The following is a 26266-nucleotide window of genomic DNA, read 5'->3' as shown; positions in this document are numbered from 1 at the left end:
CGCGGCCAGGCCTAGCGCCCCCCTTGGCACCGCGGCTCTGCGCATGCGCCACTACCCCGGGGCGCTGGGGGGCGCTGGCACTGCGCGACGATTGCCATGGTTACCGCGACCCGGAAGTGCCGCTGGTAGCCATGGCCGCCCCCAGCCCTGAGCCGGCAGCCACGGCCCGAGGGGGCCCTCGCGGCCCCGCCGCCCCGTGAGGCCTTCCCGCCACTCTCCCACCATGGCCCGGGGGGCCGGCGAGGCGGCCGCGGAGGGGGAGCTGGTAAGGAGTGAGCGGCGGGGAGGAGGAGAAGGCCCCGGGTGTAGGCCTGTTTCGGCCCGGGCTCGGCTCAGGAAACGCTCCCGCAAGGTCGGAGCAAAACCGCGGAGCGCCCCCGGGCTTGCCAGGCCGGCGAGACGACGGCTCGGGTGGGGAGTGGGATGGCTTCTGCCGTCTGCAGCCCGCGGGACCCCGGGCTCTGCCTGTGTCTCCTTCACTGCCCCGCAGCACGGCACACAAGCGACGAACTCTCAAGCTGCGCTAAGGAAGGTTTAGGTTGGACCTTAGGAAGAATTTCTTCACAGAGAGGATGATTAGATATTGGAATGGGCTGCCCAGGGAAGTGGTGGATTTGCTGTCCCTGGAGGTGCTTAAAGGAAGCCTGGACATGGCACTCAGTGCCCTGGTCTGGTTGGTAAGGTGATATTGGTTCATAGGTTGGATTCCATGATCTTTTCCAACCTAATAATTCTGTGATTCTGTGTTGGTGTTTGTTTCCCACCCTGTCAGCAGCCAGATGGAGGTTTTGAGCCCCTTTGGGAGCCCCCATGTTCTGTTGTTGCCTGCTGTAGGTGGCTCAGGTTGGGGCTGTTTTGTAGGAGCAAAGGGGCTGTGAAGGTTACCAAGCAATAGTGGTGGGGCTGTTATTGCACGTTTGTATCTTGGTGAATGTTCTCATATTACCATTTATCAAGTCTGAGCACCCTCCACATTCTCTGATTCCAAATATGATAGCTGCAGTTAGGGAGAGAGATATTTCAGAATGAGGCGCCTTAAAATAACAAAATTAATCAGTGTGCTGCAAGGAGCATTGCCTCAGGAAATGAAAAACTCTATGGCCTGGTGTGTGAGGACACATCCCTGCTCGCTCTCAGCCAGCATGGCAGGCTCTTTAACCTGCTCTGTTGTCAATCCTTGCTCCTGTTCTTCCAGGGTTTCAAAAAACACTTCATCCTTTGCATCTTACAGGTACAGATCAGTCTCTTTGTGTCCAAAGATTGGTGCTGAGTGCCACAGAGTGAGCAGTAAGTGGGAAAGGTCTTTCTGTGAGGGCAGCATCCGCATAATTTGAAAGCTAAGTGGAAATTTTCCTTCAGCTGTGGATGTGCCTGCATTTGAGAGGGAGGGAAGCTTGTCTTCCTTGCGTTTGAGGATTTTTCCCTGGGCCTGAGCTCTTCTTCATTTCAATATGGAAACTGAGCTTTCCCATAGCATAGCAGGGGTAGGACAGGTGAGTGAGGAAGAGCTGAGTGAGTTGCAGCTTAGATGGTGGAGAAATTCATGCAAAGCCAGCTGAAGGTTCAGCTGGTGTAATGCTGTGCACTGCAGTGCCAAATCTCTGTGACTCAAGTGCAAAGTGTCCCTGCTCATGGCACAGAAATTGAAACTGGATGATCTTTAAGGTCCCTTCCAACCCAAAGCATTCTATGATGGTTCATTTCTGAAGTGACTTTCACAATATCCCGAAACTATTTGTACTAGAGCAACTGATGCTGGCTTTTGCAGCAAGAGCCCCACCATCTTTCAGTGACTTTAGTGTTTTTGAAAAATGGCTCATTTTTATCTTGAACAGTTTACATTTTAGCAATGCAGTGGAAGAGAAACAGAGGTCACAGTGCTTGCTGTTTGAATTTATTGTGCTCCAACTTTGTTGAAGTGTAGAAGTTTTCTGGATGTGTATTACAAGCAGGTGGTCAATAGCAAATGTCCTGTCTGTGTTTCCCAGGGAGATGACAGCCTGTCTGTGATAACCTGCGAGTCAGACACAGCAATGGTGAGTTTTGATTAATGCTCCAGAAAGCATCTGCATGCCTGCTGCATCTGTGTGGTGCTTCCTGCTCACCAAGCACCCCTCAGAGAGGAGAGTGAACAGTTGTGCTGCAATGGGCTTGAATCACAAACCTCTGATTTCTGATGTAATTCTGGCTTCCAGATTCTCAGCACTGGGGCTGCAAATGATGTTTGGCTTTATTTTGCTGTTCTATCAAGCTGTGGGCTTATGTAATCCTTTTAGAGAGTTTTAATAGAATTGAATAACTCCTTTAGCTAAAGGGTTCTACAGATCAGCCTCTGATCATCTTGAATTTGCTGCCACTCATATTTAATATTGATGGGAAAGGTCTTATGTTCTGAGCAAGAATTGATAATTTATCTGTATAATCAGACTTCAGTTGGCACAACCTTGATCCTGGTGACCATTACTGTGTCCAAATCTATGTATGCTTGATGCTACTATTTTTCTTTTCTATAGAAAATGTTTTGTCTTATTAGAACAAAAGATCTTCATAGAAAATGGAGATTGAAGGCAGTTTTGAGATTATATGATAAAGTCTTAAGAGTTGCGTATTTTCAATACATAAAAAAACCTATTTCTCTTTCAGAAGTTAAAGAAAAAGATTCTTCACAAGCCTCCAAAATCACCAAGTAAGTGTTCCAAAACTTCTTATTCTGCAATTGCAAAACCAGATATGTTTGTGGGATACAGGAACTGGGAGCTTTACTTGAGAAAACGTCTTGTTATTCTCTTCAGAATTATTCACTGCTGTGTGCAGAGCACATCTATTTGAGGTCTGTTCTGTAACCTGTGAAATGCAACTTAGACTAAAATATTGACATTAATGGATTGGTTGAATTCTGGACTCTCCAGCACAGATGACTTTTTTCTCATGTTATGCCTTCTGATGGCAAGCATTTTGAATTTTTTGTTCTTATCTTTTTGGAGAAATGCTGATACTTGTTGTGCAGAGAGACTGTAGAATTAGTGGAGCTCTCTACCATCCAGTCATAGATATCTGTGTAGATTTAGTCATTCTCTGTTTTATTTGTTGTGATGGGTTGGGTTTTTTTTTCACAGTACAATGTTGTTATTTTTAATATTAGATCTGCAGCTTTAATATTGTTTGTCCCTTTTTTCTGGGGTTTATGTTTTTTGCTATACTCTTCCATTTACATCCCTTCATAGGCTTCTAGTGAATGTTTCAAAGAAGGCTTTATCCCCCAGTGTCATTAATAACAACATTTGGATGTGCAGGTATTATAGGGATGCCTATCCAAACTGTACACATAAATATTTCCACGTGTGTTGAGTTATACTGCTGTCACTCTGCGTTTTTCTAAGCCTCTTCATTTTTTGGAATTGTATTTTTTTCTTTCTAGTGGAGTTTTTTGAGTTTTGGAGGATTTCTTTATGTGACTGTCCCATTACTCCATATAAGCCAGTATGGAATATGCTGTTAAATTCTATTTTTACAAGTAATAGGATTGAGTCTGGAAACTTTGAAGGACAAGACAAGAATTTTAGTGATCTTGAGCTTTTGAAGGCAACAGTGAGATATTTTCTTTTGCTATAGAGTCTCCCTACAGCTCAAGCACACAACTGTATCCTAAAAAAGCTGCAGCTTGGCGATCTCTGCAGGGAACGGGCAGTGCTTGTTTTGAGAATGCAGCTGTTAAAAACCCAAGGCAGATGTGGCTGGGATCTCTGAAACAAGGTATTAGTATAGAAATGTTGTTTGCATTTATGGATGAAATTCATTGTTGTGGATAGCTTAACATATAAACTATTAAAAATAGATTTGTATTTGATTAAAGGTTACATAGGAATTAATTTCACTGTAATTTATTTGGGTGGTTGGAATTATCTGATCTTGAGCATTGGCATTTATAGAGGGAATAATTAGCAGCATCTGGAGCTTTCCATGTTGCATTTGCTCAGAATAACTCCACAAATTTAATTCAAAATTACCCCTGATTTTTGTATTTTTGTTCCATTTCTCTTGGCAGGAATGAGCCGTGCTCTGGAATCAGATGTTGACACAGGGCATATGCGAGTTAACATTTCCAGTAGCACTCCAGAATATTTGAAGGAAGCTCTAGGAATGAAGAAGCCAAAACATTCTCGTTCTTCCAGTAATGGTAAACTCTGTAATGGTGTGGTAGATAAAAGTAAATGATCTTTTTTCTCCTCTAAAAACACACACTGCTTAAGATCTTAGCTTCAGTAAAGCAAGAGCCATTTTAGTTTGCTAAAATGTATATGTCAAAATATGATCCATGAGATACTTTTTGAGATTCCTAAATTGGTTAAGGCAGGGATTTCCAATTTTTTTGAGCAATGAATCACCATTAGCTTTCAGAACTTTTGCAAATTGCCTTGCATTTGCAGCTGAAAACATTGCAAATATAATATGGTTCAATGGGACAGCTGTAGACAATTTATTGTGACTTCAAAACATAGTTTAGGAGCCATTGATAGAAACCATCTGCTTGCATGAAATTCTATGTAATTGACTCCTTTTACTTCTTCTCTAGAAAGTGTTTTATCATGTGGTTGTGACATTAAAATCAAATGAGTTTTATGAGAAGAGCAAACATTCGAAGTTTTATTCTACTTTTCTAAAAGGAGAACTGTAAACTTTAAAATTCCACTTCCATTTAAAGTGACACCTATACTTTTACTGGTGATACACAGTTTCTGGCAGCTTTACAAGGTGATATATTTGTGCATAAATAAAAAGCATAAATAAAAAAATGTATTCTAGACATATTTTAGAAACCTTTTGTAAATTATGGATTTATTGGGATGAGAAGACTGCAGTATTCTGTGAAGTTTGTATTATTCTTGAGATGGATACTTTAATATAACACCAGAGAAGAGAAGTAATTAGGAAAAAATTGGCTGCAAAATCTGGCATAAGTTTCATACAGTAATGCTTCCACTTCACCTCCGTTTCTAAAATTAATTTCCTTGCTGATTTTTCTTCTTCTAGGAAAGAAAAAAAACCTAGTTTCCACTTTGGTGCTGATCTAGATATTTCTCTTTAACTGCAAGGTTTCTGGTTGGTTAAAAATACCTCTTTTGGATCTACTTATTTTACATACCCCTTTCTGTAGGCTATATTCCTGGAACTCCTGACTACAAAGAGAAAGAAGATATGTATGATGAAATTATAGAACTGAAAAAGGTACAGTTTCTCTGATACTTACAGAAAAAGTCATGGCATTGCTCCATCCTGTACATATCCTGGCCTTAATGATCCAGAATACTTTGGTTTCTACAACTTGGAACATCCACCACATTTTTTGCATTTGTAATGTAGGGCTAAACTAAAACTTGTGTCTGTCTAATACAATTTCACTGTGGTGATATGGTTAGGGTGGGTTTCCTGTAGAGGTTAGTGCAGTGTATGAAGGGTGTGGACTGGGCTTGTTGAGTTCTGGCGTTACCTATAGACAAATACCTTGGCTGTGGTTGATCATTTGTGTAATTTGTCTTTCTGTTAGACCTTTTCCTTTTATCTTCCCTCTGTCTCCTCTCTAAGTTGTCCTGTCCTGGTGGCTTCCCTGGTCCAGTGTGATGTTTTTGTCTTTTGTTGGTTTTTCCTCTTTTTCCATAATTGGATTGGTGTTGACATCAAAATGTGTTTGCATGTGAAAAGTCTGCATTTTCCTATTTCTGAAATGTGCTTAAGATTCTTCTCCCCTCTCTTAGACAATACAAGCTCAGAAGAATGAGGGAGACCGAATGAAAACGAAGCTCCGTCGACTGGAAGAGGAGAACAATAGAAAGGATAAACAGATTGAACAACTGCTGGATCCTTCCAGGGTGGGTATTTCTTGAGGAGATAAAAGTAGGGCAAAAGAGTAGGAGTTTGTAGTGTGGTGACTCCTAGGAGTGACGGGCTGCAATATGAGAGGTGGTGTGAAGGGATATCTGATCTGTCATCTCAGATCAGCAGGCCAGCTCAGTTCAAAGGAAGTTGATGCCATGCAGTGCAGATAAGCTCTTTTAGCACAAATACCTTTAATTTCTGAAGGTAAAATAAAAACGCTGTCTCATTAGGGGCCACTTTCTGAGTATTTTGCCTGAGAGTAGAAGGGGGTTAACCTCTTGCAGGTTCATGCAGTCCTGAGACCCGACCAGGAGGCAGAAGAGCAGCCTTGTCAGGCCCTGATGAGAAGTGTTTGAGGTTATAGTCAGACTTGAATCTTACTGAATTTCTTGTGGCTGTCACTGTGTGACCTACATCTTGGGAGAAACATGCTAATACAAAGCTGTGTGCATAGGGAGTTCAGAATTTCAGCTGTTGGACTGTGGAGTTGAGCAGGTTGGAAAATTCTGTGGAAAGAGCCAGCAGTAGAATAAAGCAGCAGAGTTTGTCACTTGCTTTTTCTGTGTTACTTTGCTGGGCTCTGAGCTGGCATGAGCTTTGTCTGAGAAGAAGATTGATAATGGATGGGTAAGAGTGTCTTCATCACTTCCTGCTTTCATTTGTCCTTTTTCCTCTTACTAAGGTGAAACACTGCTAAAAAATAAAATAAGGTCAGAACGAATGATCAGTTAGGGAATCACATAACCTTTGTCTGTTAGAAGGTAAGGAGTCAGTAACAAAGATCTAGAATTAACATTATTTTGGGGAGCTTTCTTTGTCATTGTCTTGACTCTATTTAGAGGGTATTCTCCCTATCATTTGCTGCTTTGACATTGGCCAGGTAATGAGCAATGTTGGTTTTATTTTATGGTTGTGTATCCATATTCTTAAGCTCATTATGAAATCAGGCATCTGATTTTGTCAGTGTTCCCTTTTTCACAGGGTAGCAGATGTGTATGATTTACTAAGTACTGAAATATGTAGAAATAAGTGTATCTGATTAGGTACAATTTATAAAGACAGGACAGACAGGAATAGACCTGTGAAGAGACAGATTATTCAAGGACTCACGAGCTCTTTGTTCTTTCTGTAGGTGGTTACTGGATTAAAGCAGAAGATTGTCAAGCTCGAAGAGCAGTGCAAAGAGAAAGACAACACTATTAAGTATGACTCTGAGGGGGCAGCGGGGGTAGAGGCTTGTACTGGGTGAGCTAATAAAGAGAATTAGAAATCCATGTTATTTTTCATTTGTGTTCTATTCCTTAAGACATTTTCATAAACTCCTAAGAATGTATTGGCAATTATGAGCCAAAAAATTATGAACCACCAGATTGCAGTGTCTTCACTGATCTGACCGAATTATTTTTTGTGTCATTCTATTTTCAGTGAATTCCAGTCAGACGTGAAGACCAATAATTTGGAAGAAGTGAGGTTAGCCATGGAAACCTACTATGAAGAGGTATGTCTGGCAGGTCCTTCAGTGTGCATGCAGGACAGGAAACTGGTCAGCTGTTGAGTCAAAGCCTAAATGGAATGTTTAAGATAAGTTTCTTATAACTTAACAACACCTGTCATTGGTAGCAGGTTTTCATAGTTATTCTCATAGCTCCAGCTGAACATCCTGAAAAAATCTTCAATAAGTTGAATGTGTTAATGAAAAAGGGCAAATAAAGAACCCACTGTACATCCATAAATGTAATGTTGAGATGGAAGCAAATTTAACAGTAGCCTGATTGTCAGTGATGGCATCATTAGCTCTGCCACTACCCAAAGAGTCTTGTTCTGATTTTCACCTAATGAAATGTGTTGCTGTGGAAGCTGTCATTGCTAATGCTCCTTAATGGAATCTGTATTTCACAGGTTCATCGCCTCCAGCTCCTCCTGGCCAAGTCTGAGACTATGAGGAAAAAGTATGTTTAATTCTTCTGATGCAAATGTTTGCATGCATGTGTTTGATACATCACTTGTGTCCTACTTTAACTGATGGAAAACTACTACATGGGAACAGTTTTTGTCATTTAGATTGCTGGATTTGCCTTTTGGTACTGCTTTGGTTTGCTTCACCGCCTTAAAATATGTCTTAGTCATATTTTTTTTTGCTTGTAGATAGATCATTTTGTGCATGTGGAAAAATACCAGAGCTATTTAAAAAGTACATGATAGCGCTGAAAATTTATCTCTGTTGCATCTTCCCTCATAATCACACCTATTCTGGCATCACTGGTAATTGAAACAAACTCCCTGGATGTTTGGCATTTCACACTTGAGTCAGTTCTGCAGCTTGCTCTAGAGTGTGTGCTGCAAAGAAAATGTTCTTGGAGTAAACATTATTTTTCTTTGGTACAGAGACACAGACTAGTAAATTGTGTCAGAGAAGCTTGTAGGAGTGCTTGTCACTGGTGTGCAAGTGTGGGCATGGTGGTGAAGGTGAACAGTTTACAGAGGCAAAAAAGTCAAAGCACAAAGACAGAAGATAAAGCCCCACTAAGAGAGCAAATCAAAAGCATCACTGCAAGTGAGTTTTATTTAAGCTGAGAGAAGGGTAAGAGTGTCTTGTAGGATAGTAAAATTTGTTACCACACCACTTCAAAATATACTTACCTCCTAGTGTTAAGTACAGACAACTGTCTTGAGTGTAATTATTTAGATCAATAGAAACATGTGATAACTCCGTAGGGTCATTATTTATACTGCTTGTGTTCCCTAATTCACTGTCGCTCACAGATTGAAAACTGCAATTTGTTTTATCACTTTTTTAAAAAAAAATAAATATTTTGGCTCAGGGCTGCAGTGACCAGCCTCTCAAGGCTCTAAACCATCACACCTAATTTATTTACAGGTAAAAACGAGTCATCAGGTCTCTTCCTTGTCCTCATTTATTCATAGCTTCAAAAAGTGGTGGTCAGGGCAGTTTCTCTCCATTATGTGACTGTCAGTCTCTGCTGGAGAGGCTGAGCACTGAAATAATAAATCATGTTGAAGGTCAGGACTCTGGCATATTGAAAGAGTTGTTTGAGAGTATTTCTTTCATGATCCTTGTCTCCATTAGTTCTGGCTGAAGTGAATGGCATTTGGCTTCTCTTTTTCAGTGTTAATAGTGAAGTATGGTTATTTATATGTGAAGCTGTAGTATCCAGTTGTAGCTGGAAACTAATTTTTCAAGCCCTCAAAATGGACTGAAATAGATTTTTTAATTTAGATTTAGATGGGCCTAAAATAATGTCACTGAGTGGTATTGTTATGGTTTGTATCATCCCTGTCACTACCCCATTTTGATGGTGTGTTGTGTTTTGGTTTTTACTCTTTTTTTCCCCCTGCTGCCTGGGACAGCTGTGTGAATAGTCATCCATGACATCTGGACAGCCTTATTTGTTTGTTTTTTCTTTATTGCCTTTTAATTTCTAAAAAGGAGGTCAGCTAAAAATTCAGCCTTTCACTGTGATATCCTAACTGTAGGCTGTCTCCCCTTTTACATTGTAATTATTCCAGTGGTTGGGATATAAGATTCCTTCACAAACTCTTCTGTGGCTGTCACTGGCAGTGGCATTTGTGCAAAACTAAGTCCATCAGTTACTTCAGGGCTTTATTTCCAGAAGTAAGTTTTTAAGAGTTTTCTCATAGCCATAAAAAAAATATTTTGTCTCACTAAAAATCTGTTTTGTGAACAAACATTGCAACATCTAGAAGCTCAGATTTTTTCCCTCACTTTATTAGAAAAAAGCTAAAAATCCCTGTAGTATATTTAAAGTAATTTTAACACATAACAGGCTTTCCCATTTCTGATGCCTTTCATTTCTATATTAGTTGTATTCTTCAAATCTGTATCAAATCTCTCTGGGGTTTATAGACACAAGGATAGCTTCTTTTACGGTAGAGCACTATTCCCAGTTACCTGAAAATACACTTGGGTGTTGGATTTCTTTGAGAGTTATTCCATCTCTGTCTATCCCTCTCTCTCTGCCCCCAGTCTCAATATTTGTGAGTGAACCAAAGCCATCCAGAACCTGCAGGTTGGCTTTCTGTGCTTTTTTTTTTTCTTTTTTGAGGAGTCTCACAGTTGGCTGAAGTGTTTTTTAAATCAGACCTTCACAGAGTGCTGTTGAAGCATTATAAGGTTGGTTAACAAAACAAACAGAAAATAAGATAAGCAACATTCATACAAGTGCCCTTGTTTGTGCATAGATGGAACAGAGTGGGGGAGGAAGTATTAAATGCATTTTCTGTGTTTCAAAGTATCTTTTTTCTTTGATGCAAATTAAAACAGATGTGGAAGTGTTGAGCGAGATGATCTTTGTGTGCTTTTTCAGAAGAGAACAGGTAACTCCCCAAATAAAAAGAAACAAGAAATGTTATTATGGAGAAACTGAGGCTGTCAGCTCAACCATCTGACTGAAATAGTGAAGCTGCTCCACTGTTCTTAATGTTGCTTCTTTGTTCTCTGCTTTTAAGTTAACTTTCTGGTTTTGACCCCTTTTCCAAGTACAGAGGGCAGAGACACCCAAAAACGACTAAAGTCACTGAATGCTGCTGTGCTGAGGTTGTCCAGGAACGTCAAGGAATTGCAGGCTGAGAATCAGAGGCTGAAGGAAGATCTGGATCATGTGCTGAGCAGTTCCCCTCCTCCCAGTAAAACAAAAAGTACGTGCTAGAAAATCAGTGAACGTGCGGCAAGGGATTTGGGTGCATCTGAAAGATGTGTGACAGGGACCCTACCAAGGCAGAAATAAGGGAGTTATTACAAAGGTGATTCAGGAGTGGCAAAGTTGGAATGAGAGCATTTCAGGAGTCTCTGATTTCTCCAGTCAGCTGTGTGTTTCCTCTATTATTGTCCCTGGGAATTCTAAACTGTAATTGGTAGAGGGAACTTTTTCAGCAGCTGAGAACTGGTGAATGTGAGTGGCTTATATTGATTTTGGAGCTAATTGGTTTAGAAGTCAGATATTTTAAGCCCGTTCTCATTTTTTCATTGGTAGATATTTAAAGTTGGCATTCAGAAATCTTTAAATGGTCTTTTAATATAGCCAGAAGTTTTAAAAAGCAAGAACAATGTTGCCCCATGGATGTAGTTACGTGTTTAAATCTTTGTTATTGTATTTAGATTATAGCGAGTGGAGCAGACAGAGGCTGGTGAGGAGGATTTCGGATCTAGAAAAAGTAAGTGGTCATAGTTAAGTAGGTTTCTTACCTGTGTGGGAATAGAAAATGCAGAACCACTGCCTTGTGCTCTTGGCATGTTGTCCTTCAATGTCAGCCTTGTGCATTCTGCCTCATACACATAACCTGCTGCCTGTAGCATGAACCCTCCCTTCCTGTTTTCTTTTATCACACTTGTTAGATATACATGCATGTTTTAAAGCTGGTCTTTTCTCATGGCCTAAATAAGGTAATTTCATGCTAAATTTAATTTTCTTTTTTTCTTTTTGTGCGTGTTTGCCATGTAAATTTGCCCTGCTTAGAAAGTGTGTGCCATGGAGAGCAGCAGGGTGTCCTCAGCTGATAGTGAGGCATCACAAGTGCTTGCTGTGTCATCTTCACCTTCTGTGGACCTGGATCATCCAGCATCCCAACCTTTAGACCATGGTGAGGAATGCTGTCGCCTCCAAAGGCTGGTGAAGAAACTGAAGAGTGATAGGAAGGCACTTCAGAACCTCCTGCTCAGTAAAGAGTAAGTGTGACTCTTATCTGGAATGTTCTTTTGAAAGTGTGAATTATTTCATCATTTCTGATCTGTTATGAAATGATGTCATAAGGACTTCACATTTTCAGCTAGAAAATTAATTTTGAGAATCCCTTCAGTTTTTATTTGAAAAGCTTCTTTCTAATCCTACTTGCTTCATAAAATTACATTGCAGAAAAAAAGCCAAAGGATGGAAAATGAGAATTTCTGCTTGTTTCTAGCACATTTTTCAAGGCTTATTTTTCTGCCAACCACACTGAAAACCCTTTGAAGGGTTATATGTTTATGCAGGACTTCTTGCTCATATTGTGCTGTAAAAATTTGTGTGGGTTTTTTTTTTTTTCCAACATGGTTTGTCCTGATCTCCCACTTTCTCCATTTAAACCTGCCTTCTGCCCTCTGTGGCCTCTGCTCTCCCCAGAAGTGATTGATTTGCAGTTTGTATTTCCTGGACTGTTTGGTGTGTCAGGGCCTTGGGGCAGGTTAATCTGAGCACTGGGAGCAGGGACATGCCCACAGGGAGGTGTGTTGGTGACACTGCCTCCTGTGTCACCTCTCAACAAAAATGCACAGGGAGAGCATGTGAGGAGGCCTTTTGCTCCTCAGCAAAGGGTGCTTGCACTTTGTTTTGTATAAAAGGAAAAATGAAACATTTAGTTACTTTATGAATTTGAGAAAACCCAACTGATTTAGAAGTTTAAAGAAAAAAATAACTACTTTGTGGGAGTATGAATGTCTTAGGTATCACTTTGATTTCCTTGTACCTTTGTAGATTAGATATCAAGCAGTTACTGCAGGCTAAGGCTGAAGTAGAGCTGGAGCTGCAGAAGTGGCAGAATAAGATAGAACAAAAGAGTACAGAAGAGCAAACTTTAAGGTAAAGCATTTTGTATTAATAGATCCTCTCAGAACCCCTCAAAAAAAATCTCCTAAAGTATAATTCTCTTTTGAAGTGGCTCAAATTCTATAGGAGTTCATCTGAACTGCAAGATGCTGGGGATTCTTTTAAGCAGAAATGTTTGGAGGGATGGAGTAAGTTACTAGGGGGAAGAGTTCTATAGGGTGCTTTTAGAGGAAGTGGAAGACTAAGGAGTATAGATCTTACAAAAATAAGATCTAAATTGTGATAAAACTTATAAGATAAATGGAAAAAGCTTTTATGTTGGGCTCAGACATTTTTTGTCTAGGAAAACATTGCACTCTCTTTACCTTAGCCTGTGTTTCTAGACCATTGCCTCTGTGTTATTCCAGTTACTCCTTGTATTCTGTACAACTGTGAATGATAATCCTGTGCAAGGGAGGCACAAAAAGTGATTCCAATATTGTTCTGTGAGAAAGGACTTTGTCTGACAAATATAAAAACGTTGCAGATCTAAATACATTATTAATAGTATCAAGGCTATCACAGTAACCTTGGGACTTTCTTAGTTTTACCATAAGGCTGTGCTATCACAGATTGAGAGTTGATGTTATGTGTCTGTTACTATGAGAACAGGTATCATCCTGAGCAGTTTCCCTCTTTTTTTACCCAAAGCAACCAAGTGCTATGAAATAGGTTCAGTATTTTCAAAGCAGAGTCAACAGAAAATTTCTGTAATCTATGAATGTCTTTGCTTTTCCAACCATAGTGAGGAAATCCAGAACCTGACACAGAAAGTAGGGAAACTGGAGTTAAAAATGGAGGAAGAGAAAAGACAAATGGCAGAAGATACAGTGGAAAAGCTTAATAAGGTACAGCCACATTTTTTGTTTGTGTTTTTCATTTTTCCTTGTGCCTGATACAGATTTCAAATGGAGCTGGTAGTCTGAAGAGCTTCTAGTTGTGTTTTTTCAGAGATGCATTAAATCTTGTCTTAGAGATAATGATGGTTAACTCCCACTATTTGTTAGAAATAAGTTATTTCAACAATTAGCAATTAACACGGCAACTTGAGGAGTTTTTGGAAGCTGTTCTGTTAGTGATCCTCTGCATTGCTTTTTCTCTTGTTCAGTGTTGCAAAAGCCTTAAACTCTTAAGTATCTGGGGCTTTTCCCAATGCTTAAATAAAAACTTTGTGGTTACTTTTGTCTTCTTACAGCATCTGAGGCCATTGCCTAATTTCAGTCTGATTTTTTAGAGGAAGGGAGGTTTTGTAGGAATTGACAGCTAGATAAAGAATGGATGCAAAGGTAGATGTGCTCACTGGCAGACTGACAAAAGATAAAAATCCCTTTTCAGTGGAATTTTCCTTTTTCAGTGTTTTTTTTCTGCTTTCCAGGTGGTCACTTAGAGCCCAAGAGGTGTCCAGTCAGAAAATATTTGCTTGCTTTTCTGTTAGGATGGAAGTGAGGTTCTTTTCCATGGAAAGATTTACAGGATGTAGAGCACTAATCATCATGGAAATTGAGAGGGTTTTAATTCTGCTGCTGGTGGAATATAATATTTGAGTCAAGAATTAAGGAAGATGTCAATACAATGAAATAAGTGAACTTCACTTCCATGTGAAGTTTTTCTAGAGTTGAGGTATTCATAAACTCTTCTTTCTGGCTTTTCTCATACCTAATAAATATATTCATGCATCTGTTAATCCTGGACAGTCTTAAATGTGGTTCTGTAATCAGTTGGGGGTTTTGTGAAATATGTCTGAGCTGGATATCTTTACAATCTTATTTCTCTCTTCCAAATGTGGAAATTGGCCAGTAGAAATGGATGGGCACTGACAGAGCTGCTTTCAGAGGCAGTGTGGCCATGTTAATCTCCTTTCACTAAATACTACTTGGAAATTATTACTGGAGATTTTGATTTGCACTTAAAAATAAATAGACCCTGAAATACACATAGTAAAGAATACTAATAAAAATGTCCAGTGACTTAAGAGGGTTCTGGTTTCTGATATACTGTGCCATTCTGTAGATTCTTTTCTGTGTGTTAGAGGCTCATGGATGCTGGAGGATGTTTTGAATACCAAATAACTGGAGTCTTTAAAAACAGCCAACAAACAGCTCCTTTTTCCCTCTGCAGACTATATATATTCTTGGCCAGTAACCATCCATTTATTGAAATGTTCCCATTATTTGTAATTATCACTAAGTTCCTACCAATTTCTCATTTTAATAGTAGGTTGTCATTTTTAATATGACATGATCCATTTGCTAAACTTAAGCCTGGAGCTCGGCAGTTTTAGGTTATAAATAAATCCTTTTCACAGAATCAAGAGGTTTTTTCAGAGTATAAAATCTCTTGTTCCTCTGGTTAAAAATTTACACCAACAAATTAAATTAGTCTTTTAAAACTTGCAGTTAACTTTTGTTTGGCATGTGAGGTATGACAATTAAAGTGGGATAATTAGGGATCAGAAGGATCAAGTGGTGAGAGGTGGAATATGCAACCACACCTTGGGAGAAATTACTGGAACAAAATCTTGTTTTATTCTCGGTTTCTTCCTTTTTCCTCTAATTAATTTCATTAAGATAGAAGAGTAGATTTATGCCAACTTACACAAGCTTGGTGTCATACAATGGCCAGCTCTCAGTAAGCTTAAAGAGATGATTATAGGGCCACAGTTTCCAGGATGAGACATTAAGAGACCTCCCTGGTTAATTAATACTTGTCTTTCCTGGAGAACTGCAAAATCAGATAACCTGAGTTTTGTTCTCAGTCTGTTGATAACATGCAGATAATTTCTGAGCAACAAAGCAGTGGGTTAGCAGTGCCTTAGCAATGCACAGAAAAACAGGAGTGTGTGCAAATGGAAACTTTTCCATTCCCATGCCCTGCTGAGGGCTGCAAAGGGGCAGGGATGTGTTTCACTCTTAAGAGTCATCTCCATGATGAGTTTGAGCACAAGCAGGGTTCAAAACTAAGAGTTTCATCTTGAACTTCCTTCTGCCCTGCAGGCAGGATGAGCTCTGGTGCTGATTTTCCTGAGTCATTTGTAATCTGTTCCCTCACAGCTCTGTCTTTACTGTTCTAACTTAGAGATTCTCCTTTGCAGGCTCCACCACTCTGCACGGTCACAAGCAAAGAAAATCACAAGAAAGAACAAGCAGCCAAAATTATCCAGAGATACTGGAAGATGTACAGAACCAAGGTGAGATTCTCCTATCAGGGAACAGCAAGGACATCCCCCTCTGAATCTTAACTCTTGTTTTAGCATCTATCCACATATCTGGAAAGATTATGTTATTTGAGTTTGGCAGGGGTTGGGACAGGTGTTTTCTGTGTCTATTAATTATTGGGAAAATTTGACAAATCTTTATTAGCTAAAACTTGTATATATGTTGGCATTAACATGGGCATTTTTCATTTCAGAAAGAAGAAATTGCTCTGGATGAGGTGAGTGCATTTATGACACCCAACAAAACACTACAACAGATTTCAATTGTATCAAAGGGCAAACAACCAACACAACATTTGTTCTTCAGGCCGCCTATAATCTTCCTTCTGACATCCTGATTTTGTTTCACGTATTTTGTCAGTGGTCTCAAATTTTTGGTCTCAAATTTTCCATAGTTGGCACCTTCTGCAAGGTGAGAGCTTCTGAAAATTCTGAACAAAGTCAGATACCAACAGACAGGAATTTTTTTCTGAAAGAGATAATTCTAATCCTGATTTAATTTTCATTATGATGAATCTTCAGAAAGACTTGAAATAGGATTTGGAGCTTTTGCTAAGGCAAAATGTTTGTGAGAATTATGAAGATAGAGACAAATCTGTCACATAAAGTCGCTTCTTAATGAATGTTTTGCAAACAGGTTGTAATTAAACTTTTTTTTTCAAGTAGCACAGTGTAGCATCTTATATTTGTTTCTTCCAGAATGCTAAAAATTCCACTTTCAGAAATTAGAACTAATTCTAACCACGTGACACAAACAAGCTGTTCTAAATGCTTTTTGTTGATTAAAGCCCAGTAAAATCCCTGAGGGGAGTGGAAGGCCTTGCATTCAGTGTAATCACCGCAAGGTCTGCCAGGCTTGGCTTGGTTTCTGATTGTAGCAGAGCATCTCAGAACCCTCTGGGTAGCCAGAATCTCATGTGGAAATGGGAGCATGGTGCTGTGTTGGTGAAATACAGGCTGGTGCTGGCAACTAGAACTTCACTGCATGTGATAGGATCAGTCCTGACCACCTCCCAGATGGAATTTAACCCCCAGAGCTTACCCTGGAGGTGTAATGTCTGTGGGTTATCTTTCAGAGGAGCTAATGGCCACTTCTCTCCATGCCAGGCAGCTGTTCTGCTCCAGGCAGCCTTCAGAGGACATTTATCTCGACAGAAAGTGCTGCTGGATATCGAGGTGCCTGATGCAAAGTCTCCCACCAAGGTAATTGTGGGGGCAGATGGGTACCCCAGCATCACCCTGTGTTTATCTTGCAGTGTAAAGGACTTTATTTCCAGGCTTAACTTGTTGAATCACCTAGTAATTGTTTTAATGTGGTGGTTGGCAACATCACTGTAACTCTAGAAAGATACTGAGCTCATTCCCTGGCTTCCCTTCCTACTTTCTGTAGTTCACACTTTCTCTTAGAAGTGAAGCTGTAACTTCTTAGCCTTGTGGTCTGTAAGACTGTAACTAAATTCCCCTGATTCTCCCATCAGATAACACAGCCTTTAACTCTTTAATTTGGAGTGGTGTTCAAAGCTTTACCTGCTCTCAAGGGTTCACTACTCAATCACTGAAGTAATAGATAAACTTTTTTCACCGAAGTTCAGCAATAAGAATCTGGAAAACATCTTTTATTGGATTTAAAAGTAAAGGAGCCTTGGTGAGGCATGCTTAGCCCAAGACTTGGTGTCCTCTATCCTGTCCAGTTTGCTCCAGATTATTTAGTTCTGAATATGAAAAAATTTCCCTACCAATTAAACATTCAGTTTCTGTAAATCATTTGCCAGGTTATATAAATATCCTTTGGACCTTTAGCAGGCTATAGTTATTTTGTAATTCTCCATCCAAGTTGTCCCTCTGATTGCACTTTCCATGCTCGTTGATTCTGATAAACTGGCCCAGTGTAGGAGGAATGAATACTTGGCTTGATAGAAGAAGATAAATCCATTATGAAGGTTGTCTTACCTCCTTAAACTTCAAAAGGTTTCCTTCCTGGAAAATAAATGAACTTTCCTTGCAGGTGTGTGCTCTTTCATTAATTGAATGCTGATACTTCAAAGCTTATATGATGATCAGATTTGCATTTCCTGCTGATTTACTCTTACAGAATCTTAAAAACTGCAGCCCAAAAGATGGGGATGTTTGTTCTACTGCCAGTTTCACAATCAAGAGTGAGATTGTGAAAGGTTCTGTCAAGCTTCTGTGCAATCTGTAAAAGGTCAGTTTTCTTTAATCTGATTGCTTTGCAGAACTCCTGCCTGTCTTCCATGTCAGACTGCTTGAGCTTTTCTTCTGATTGCAAGGAGAGAGATGAGATTGTGACATTCATCCAGTCCATTTTCAGGGCTCATTTAGCACGTACAGGACTTCTTCAGGAGAGGTAAGCAAGGAGTAGATACTTATGCAACATGCAATAGCAAAATCATTTTTATTATGGGAGAGGAGTATTTTTTAAATAGAATTTTAGTGTGGCTTTCCTGGCAGAGAAGGAGAACAAGGCCATTGTTACAAAAAAGACTAGGGAGAGCTTGTTCTTGAGAAGATTAAAAAGATGTGCAACTAAGAGGAGCTTTGTGGAAGGAGGAGTTTTCCCATATCCTGCTGCATGTTCTCTTCCATAGCAGTGAGTAAAAGTAAAGTGAAATAATTACTCTTTGGAACAGAAAAGTTACTGTTGTTATCACACAGATTGCTGATACATTTGCTTAATGTGTGAATCTGAAGCCCTGACATGTGCAGGTGAAGGGTTATGTGGAGGAAGAGGAGGGAAAAGCTAGAATGCCATCAAGTCACTTAGCTCAGGCAGGGTGCAGGGATTTGATTGCTGCTTAGGTTTATGGTGACTTTATGGTGAAAAATACTTCCTTTCTCTCCAGGGTTTAGTGCTCTGAAAGTTTTTAATGTTGGCTGCCGTGGTTACAAGGAGAGTTACATGGCTGTCGCCTCTGTTTAGTGTCTGGGTTCACTTCTGCAGGTGATAAAGCAGCAACACAAGAAACTTTCCAGCCCAGCCTGTGAAAGAGAGACTGCAAACACTGTTCTGTGCCTCATGCTCTGAGTGTGTCTCTTTGCAGGCCCTCTGTGCCCAGTGCTCCCAGTGGGAAAGCAGATCCTGCAGTTTACATCACAGAGAAGAAACCAGGCTCAGCAGCTCTCCAGAGACCTTCAGTCCTCACATCTCCTCTCCCTGGTAATCTCCCTCCCCTATGTTCAAAAGTCTGGGTGTTTTGAGTGGGTGCATGCACAGTTTTATAGAGAACATCTGCATGTGCACACACATGTGCATCCTTGTACTCCTTATTTGGTGACATGTTGCTTCTACTGGCACGAGCAGTTCCCTACATAAAAAAATAAAAGCTCTGACAGTCTCAGCACCAGCTTCTTCACAGTGCTTTGTCTGTTTGTCCCAGCTGGGGTTTGGAAGGTCTCTGGTGTAAGTTGTAATTATTGAGGGAACATGGTGTTCCTCTGTATTGCCTCTCTGCTTCCTTTTCAGCCCTGTAGCTGGAATATGGTACTTCCCATCACTTTTTAGGCCCTTAGCCATAGACAAGCTGAGAGCATTTCCACCACCCTGACTTAGTTTCTGCACAAGACAGGCAGACAGACATCTGCTAAAAAGAGCCATCCTAGGCAGCCATATGCATTTAGTCACCTTTTTTTCAGCAGTCTTCAGTTGCTGCAGTAAGGGGAAAAATGAAGTCCTGGATAACCTTGCCAGCAAGTACTACTGTAATACAAACTGAGAAAATCTGTCTCTTTTGTGGCTCTTGTGCCATGTGGTTTTCTTCTTGGATTCTTTACTGCTGTTTGTGAGAAGATGGAGTTAAAGGCAGAGAGGCTTTTAGGAGGATATTGGAAGTACTGAGTAAGAAAAAACAATGCTGCAGATAAGACAGCCTTGGACATGCAGCTTCAGAGGAGTTAAATTGAAAAGGGCTGGTTCTGTCCAGAGTGGGATATTTTAGGCTTTTATGGACCAGTTGGGGAAAAAAGGAGCAACTTTGAGTGTGACCTGAGAAACACTGACTCGTTTTTTCTGTCAATGAAAAGCTGCCAGTCCCTGCAGGCTTGCTCAGAGACAGAGAATGCTGTAAGCAGTGAGGCTGTTTCTCTAAGATAGGAGGTGGGGAGTAAGCCAGACTTGCAGGGCTTGTGAAAACAGAGGTAACACTCAAGTGGAAGAAAATATGTTTAAGAAACTCCACTGTGTTCCATATTCAGAGGCACATTCTACTTTGTGAAGGAGTAGGTAGTACTTGCTTCTGAAGGTGTTTGAGTTTTGAGTGACTTTAATTATGTCTGGTGATAGTATCCAGAAAAAAAATAGTGCTGCAGCACCCTGTTTTGCCTGAGCTCTACTGCAGTAGTCATTGGTGTGCTCACTTTAAAGCCAGGGTAAATCAGTTGTGAATTTCTACTCAAAGAGAAAAGAACCCCTTAAATGCTTAGCCCTTCTAAGACCCAAAGAGGAGTGTAAGATGAGGCAAGCCCAGTAAACACAGTCATATGAATACCAGCAGAGCACAGTCATTGTCTAGCTATGAAGTCTCCTAAGCTGAGTTTTATTGCAGATTATGATGACAAGTTGATGAGTGAAAAAGTTCTGGAGTAGTTTATACTGGAAGAGAGAGAAAGTTTCAAAGTATGGTTTCCTTTCTTCCTTGCAGTCCTTTCCTGGTGAATATCAAAAAGGAGTGATTGGGAGCAGACCAGGTTTTGTTTGGTGCTGATTTTACGAATGTGAGAGATGTTTTCAAATTCTGGGATGAGGACAGAATGTATCCAGGTGGAGGCACACTGGGGATGTGCTTCTGTAACTGCACAGCTGCCCAAAAGACTGTCTGGCACTGAGCTCTCTGAAGTATTAGGTCCTGGTGCATGGGAGTGTTTAGCCAAAATCTCCCAAAAATGAATTGGGAAAAACCTCCTAACGGAAGGAGAGCATCCTGGTGTAAATGCAACCCCTCAGTGATTGGTCTGGGTTTTTTTTTGCTATGTGGATTTATGTAGCTTAAACTAAAATTAGAGTTAACTACACATCCACCTCTGCCATTCTGAGCTCATGACTGATAGAAAAATCCACTGGCAAAATTGGGGTTTAATGGTAAATTGGGATTTCAGTGGTCATCCTGCAGCTTGGGAAGGATGTGAGACAAGGAGCTTTTTGAGCAGCTAAGTGATTTAAAAGCAATCAAATTCTTACAGCTTTAAATCATTCAGCTGTTGAACAAGTTCTTCCTTCATTTGTCCCAAGTCCAAACTGGCACTTCATGACCTCTAGGTCTTAAAATGATCTTAAGCTTTCAGTCAATATCTGTATTGCAATAAATCATTTTTATTCACTACCCTTTTGGCATTATTTTTCAGAACAATGGGGAAGATGAGAATGTGTTTTAAAAAAACTTATACATCTGCTAGAATGAATATATATATATATATTTGGAATATATATAATCCTGGTGTAGCAGTGCAGACTTATAATTCATTGTTTACATCTGGTTAGATGTTTCTGTATTTTCTAGGGGAAAAAAAAAGCATTTTAAAAGAGTGTATTATTCAAAGCTGCTTTGCTTGTCCTCAGGAGCTGGAGATTTTATAAAGCCATTTCTGCTGTTTCCCATGAAATGAAGCAGATATTAACGATTCAGCCTGTGAAACTTGGTGTTATGTTTTGTTTTGTTCTGTCAGGGGAGTGACAGGAAGGAAGAATATGTTCTGTTCATGCACAGCAATCTTGATTAAGGGCAATGTTTCTCTTTGCATATTACTGACCACTCTGGCTGCAACTGTTAACTTCATTTCAAGCTTTTTTGGAATCATAATGAATTTACATACAACCCTTAACTCTTATCAGTGCTTACCCTTCACAAGCACCAAGATAAAGTTGATCTCAAACTGAAAATGAGGACAAGAAAATCTTATATGTCAAGAGCAGGATATAATCAAGGGTGATTTGGATAATATTAAGCTATTTCATGTATATGTTTATTCTTAGAGTTGCGTCTTCCGGTTATCATGCCTGGTTTTGGCAGTTCCCTTTGCTCCTCCACATCACCAGTGGTACTGTCTCATAAATCTCCCTGAAAGACTCTGACATTATTTGTTGACTGGCACAGAGAAGATTTTCACTTTACTGGAAAATCTTCTGTTTTCTTGCTTCTGTAGGCTGAAATCAGTGTCATGTAATGTAATGCATCCCCCTTGCCATTCACAGGCTCTGTCTGTCACTCTTCTTCTCTTCCTGGGCCAGTTGTGGTCCCTTTTCTTTATTCCATGTTCCATTTTCTGTGTATGCCTGCTCTTCCATACCAGGATTTTTTTTTTTCCTGTGTCAGGAATCTCTTATTTCACTACAAGACCCATGGCAGGTCTATTCTCCCTGGATAATATTCTCTGTGTGCCCTCCAGTTCAGGTCAAAACCTCAGACTGTGGCTTCTTGCCTGTTTCCTCTTTCTACCACAGGTTGTCTTGATTTGTTTTCTTCTCTGGGAGAGTCTATTCAGAGAACTTATGTTTGAAACTGAAAAATAAGTGGAGCTAAGGGAAGAATATTGTGCTAGAAGGTATTAATAGCTGAGGGGAGGATATTGTGCTGGAAGGTATTAATAGCAGTCATCATTTCCTACATCTCTTGCACAGGGGTTATGAGCTGCTGGTTCTGCTCTTCTGTGTCAGGGACTTTGTACATACTCATTTCATGCCTCTGATTCTCCAGGGTTTACTGGTATCATCAGGAATATCTGTTCACAGCCTGAACACTTCTTCAAACATTGGAATGATTGAGATGCATAAAAACATATCCAGAAAAATAGCCAAGAAACAAAATAAAAAATAAAGGGAAAAACCCAGTGGTGTGGTCACTATTTTTTGTTATTACAGTAGAACAGCATGCAAACACTACTGTGGGTGTTGTACATGTATAAGGGTTAAAGACAGTGACTGAGAGCTTCCAGGTTTTTTTGCATCTATTTGCTTTTGATCCATCTATATCTGGGTCAAGGTCTCATTGTGACCTCTGCATAGTTGAAGCTTGGGCCAATTTTTCCTTTTCTGGCCATTTAATAAATATTTGTTTTTGTCCTTCAATGGCTTCAGCATCAAATGGCTTTTCTTGGTGTGTGTAACCCCTTGCAAGGATTTAAAGGCAATAAAAGAGCTCGTGCATGGTCAGTGTGCCAGCTCAACCCTTGCTGTGCACTCTGGCTCATTAAAGAGGAACAGAAACAGCTCCATGCACAGAAAGATCAGAGTCATCCATTACTGGGTGACTCCAGGGAGGCCTGGAAACAGAATGGCTCAGAGAACACCACACTGCCACAAGGGTTTGTTTTGGTCAGTGTTGTTTGTCGATGACTTTGTTTGCTGGAATCATTTCAGGCAGGTCCTGCTCTGCTCCCTGTGCGCCCCTGGATGAGGCTCTCTCCGACGACTCCGACGACGTTGTTGTTGTTGTCCCTCCCTTGCTGCAGGTGAAGAAAAGCCACACCCACTTCTAAGGTTTGGTAACAGGTTCTGGCGATCTTGAATTATTTGGTTCACCAACAAAATTATTTGTACCGAGATCAAGCATATCAAAGATAGGAAAATGGGGAATATCAGCCCCTTTTTAATGACAGTTCACTTGATTTCAGCCACAAAGGAGTAATTCTTTGATATGTTGTCTCTGCAGACTTTATGTCTAAAAGCCACTGACTGACTGTTAACCTTACCTTCCTGCTATGCTAGGAGTTTGGATTTAAAAACTCAACCAAAACATTTTGATGTTTTGCTTCACAATGAGGATTACAAATTCAGTTACCAAATTTATATGAAAGCAATAAAGCCTTAAGATACTTAATGTCAAACAAAGTTTTGTTTCAGGTCAACTAAAATAATTTGTTTCATCAGAAGGTGGTAAATGACATAACTCTAGTTTTCAGCCTGTGTATGCAAAGGAGTACAACTGGTATTTGTTTTCTGTTCTTCGCTATTTAAAATTTTTCCTGTATCATATTTTAATATCTTTTTTGTTTATTTTTATATTGGACATTTACAGTCTATGCAGACCTTGTAAAGGCTTTTAGAAAGCCATTTCTTTGTCATAGGGCTATTCTAGGCCCACTATATCAGCTGGGTTTTCTTATTTATTGACCTTTTCCATGTGTGTGTATGATATGTGTAGTATGTTGAAATGTCTGATGACATAATCAGCTTTTGGGATTTGTCAGGGCAGGTGTGTAATAGCAGGAGTGTGCTGTGGAGGGATACCCTTGTGAGTGCTTTTTCTGCTTAAAAAGTCACAGATTATGTGTCTTTTGCAGGGTCAACTCTTAATTTAAGTGTAAAAATACTTGACATAGGAGATAGAGCTGTCTGGAATGTTCACCTGACTACATTGCTCATACCTAATCTGGGCAATTTGGTTTGGGAGCAGAACTGGTAGGTTGGATTATAACAGAAATTAGGACTGCATCCAGAAAAAGCACCCACAATATAATTATTCATGGAAAGACCAAAGGGTTCATGGGCTGTTGAGGATTTAATCAGGGGGGTCTTTCCAGATCTTCTCTGCAGGCTGTACTTTTTGACTAGATAGTTCCTACTGTTGCACCAATATCCTTCAAAGACATTGAAATGTGTATGATTTTTTTTTAAGGTGAACTAGATAAATCATGATACTTATTGGAAGGGGAAATTAATTTTACAAGCACGTGGTGAAGGTTTTCTGGAAACACTAATGGTTTCTTTGTCATCAAAGCATAATAAAGTCTCCTGTAAACAGAAAGCACACTCTTAAATATAAGATTTTTATCACCTTTTCTAAATTAAAAATCAGTCACCACTGTTTCTCAGAATACCAATAAGTCAGGGCTGTCTCAGTTTTGTGATTTCAATGAAGCACTATCTGAGGCTTATCATAGTTTGTGCCAGTACTTGCAGCCAAGGAAGAAACTGGATGGCTGCAGCACAATGCAGCTGATTTCATTTAATCCCATCGGTGGAAATGCTGCCTGTGCTATTTCCAAAGGCAGTTTTGGGAGCTCTCCATACCCAAAGCAGTCTGAAGAATGTCATTTGCACTCCCACTGGGTAAATTTTTCCTGCTGGTGCTTTGGTCACATGACTGTCATCTGAAGGAAGGATAAAAAAATATACATAAAAGAAAAGGGATAGAATCCTTCTGGTAGAAGATGAGATCTGTTTTCTTCTTTTTCTGGAAGTCATGTTAAGAAGAAGGGTCATTTAGCTAAATGGAAGCAGTGTTGTACTGAGTTGTTGTGTATAATATTTCAGGTCTGTAACTGTGACTCTGTCATGGATCTCTCCAGAGAGTAACCAGAGATGAGGTCTTGACACATTAAAGGGAGAGTGTGTAACATGTCAGGACCAAGGCTGATACCAAATACCAGCCTGGCTGTCATCCTATAGGGAAATACTGGGGCAGCAAATGCAATGAAGAAAGCATTCTTTTACTTTACTGTGCTGTAATGAGCAATATGACAGTATTAGGAAGTTGATACAGAGCAGAAGGGCTTGTGTTTGAGCTGAGCATGTGACCAGCATCAGCACTGTCAATAGACAAGTTCTGGGATAAATGGGAGATAGGACCTTGGGATGACCCAGACACAGGCAGAAACCTGGGCGGAAAGGAGCAAGCGTTTTCTGGGGTGAATTCAAATGTGTCTAAAACTTCCTAGATTTGGGGGTGCTATCTCCCAGCTATCAAAAATCTGATACTAACCTTGACATGGCTTTCAAACTCCTACTTTGGAAGTTAATTATGTGTTCAGTACACATCAGAAGTTTGATGTGGTACAGTAGGAAGAGAAACCTGCACAGTATTAGCCTTTTGTGTTGTTCTATTGTACACTGTGATGGAATGTGTTGGAGGGAGTAGAGATTGACACTAGGTGTGGTTCTGTGGTTATCTGTCTGAATGCCAGCACCCATAAATCTGGGAAGAAGTGTGGCACAAAGAGGGGAGAAAAAGTTAATTTTTGAATAAATGGCATTTTTCCTCAACAGGGAGCTGAGGACAGTAAAAATCAGTGTGGCTCAAACCTGCCAAGATAGGCCAAATACACACACACTGTTTCTAAAAAACACCACTAAAGAAAGTCCTGGAAACCTTGTGGGTCAAGTTCTTGAATTAAAATTAAACTCCCCTGTATCCTCTGTAAACTAAAAGCACACTTTCAATTCTGTCAATATGGAATAATGTTTCTGACTTAAAACCTTCTGCAGTTTGCAGCAGTGTTAGTTAGAGATTGTGTGTGAGTGCACAGATCTGACTTTAATGGGACGTTATCTCTCTTGATCTCTTTTTGCCCTTAAGTGCCTTTGCCTGTAAATCTTTACTGAGGCATCAAGACCTGAAAACTGTATTGTTTCCTGCATAGCTCTAAAAATAATCCCTGCACAGGCAACTTCTAATGTAGTCAAAATGGAAAAGGATTAATCTTGGCATATGAGAGCACCATTAATTTTTATGATCTTTTTAATATTTAGAACTGTGCAAGCATTTTATATAATTTATTTTGGGAACTTTGAAAAGCTAAACAATTGCAATGTATTTTCTTTGAACTGTTGAATTTTGAAATAAAGTTTATA

The 26266-nt window shown here is 39.9% G+C and overlaps 1 protein-coding gene across 3 annotated transcripts; it reads left to right on the top strand.

Moving 5' to 3' along the window:
- The first annotated feature begins 102 nt into the window (after positions 1-102).
- On the top strand, positions 103-26266 carry IQCE (IQ motif containing E). 3 transcript variants are annotated; one of them, XM_088063999.1, is made up of 21 exons: positions 103-265; positions 1989-2036; positions 2644-2686; positions 3613-3753; positions 4046-4177; positions 5156-5226; positions 5754-5867; positions 7007-7077; positions 7300-7372; positions 7774-7823; positions 10394-10551; positions 11012-11067; positions 11370-11578; positions 12363-12467; positions 13219-13321; positions 15565-15660; positions 15882-15905; positions 16795-16890; positions 17922-18052; positions 18747-18862; positions 23058-26266. In XM_088063999.1, the coding sequence occupies exons 1-21, from the start codon at positions 224-226 to the stop codon at positions 23147-23149; spliced, it is 1971 nt and encodes a 656-aa protein (XP_087920125.1). In that variant the 5' UTR covers positions 103-223; the 3' UTR covers positions 23150-26266. The 3 variants fall into 3 exon arrangements, with proteins under 3 accessions (XP_087920125.1, XP_014108267.2, XP_087920126.1); XM_014252792.2 differs by having other exon boundaries at positions 23054-26266; XM_088064000.1 differs by lacking the exon at positions 103-265 and adding an exon at positions 1271-1287 and having other exon boundaries at positions 23054-26266.

Source organism: Pseudopodoces humilis, chromosome 18, assembly GCF_049639895.1.
Source record: "Pseudopodoces humilis isolate 2021_Gansu_Grassland_sample_001 chromosome 18, ASM4963989v1, whole genome shotgun sequence".
NCBI lineage: Eukaryota > Metazoa > Chordata > Aves > Passeriformes > Paridae > Pseudopodoces > Pseudopodoces humilis.
The sequence above is the reverse complement of the archived record's forward strand: the minus strand, read 5'-3'. Positions and strand labels throughout refer to the sequence as shown.

What these genes read in the sequence shown, in the direction of transcription:
- IQCE (XM_014252792.2), top strand. Translation starts at nt 224, where the DNA reads ATGGCCCGGGGGGCCGGCGAGGCGGCCGCGGAGGGGGAGCTG. An exon ending in AACTGCTGGATCCTTCCAGG is followed by an intron (nt 5,868 to 7,006) that starts GTGGGTATTTCT and finishes TTCTTTCTGTAG; the next exon opens with GTGGTTACTGGATTAAAGCA. An exon ending in AAGAAATTGCTCTGGATGAG is followed by an intron (nt 15,906 to 16,794) that starts GTGAGTGCATTT and finishes TCTCCATGCCAG; the next exon opens with GCAGCTGTTCTGCTCCAGGC.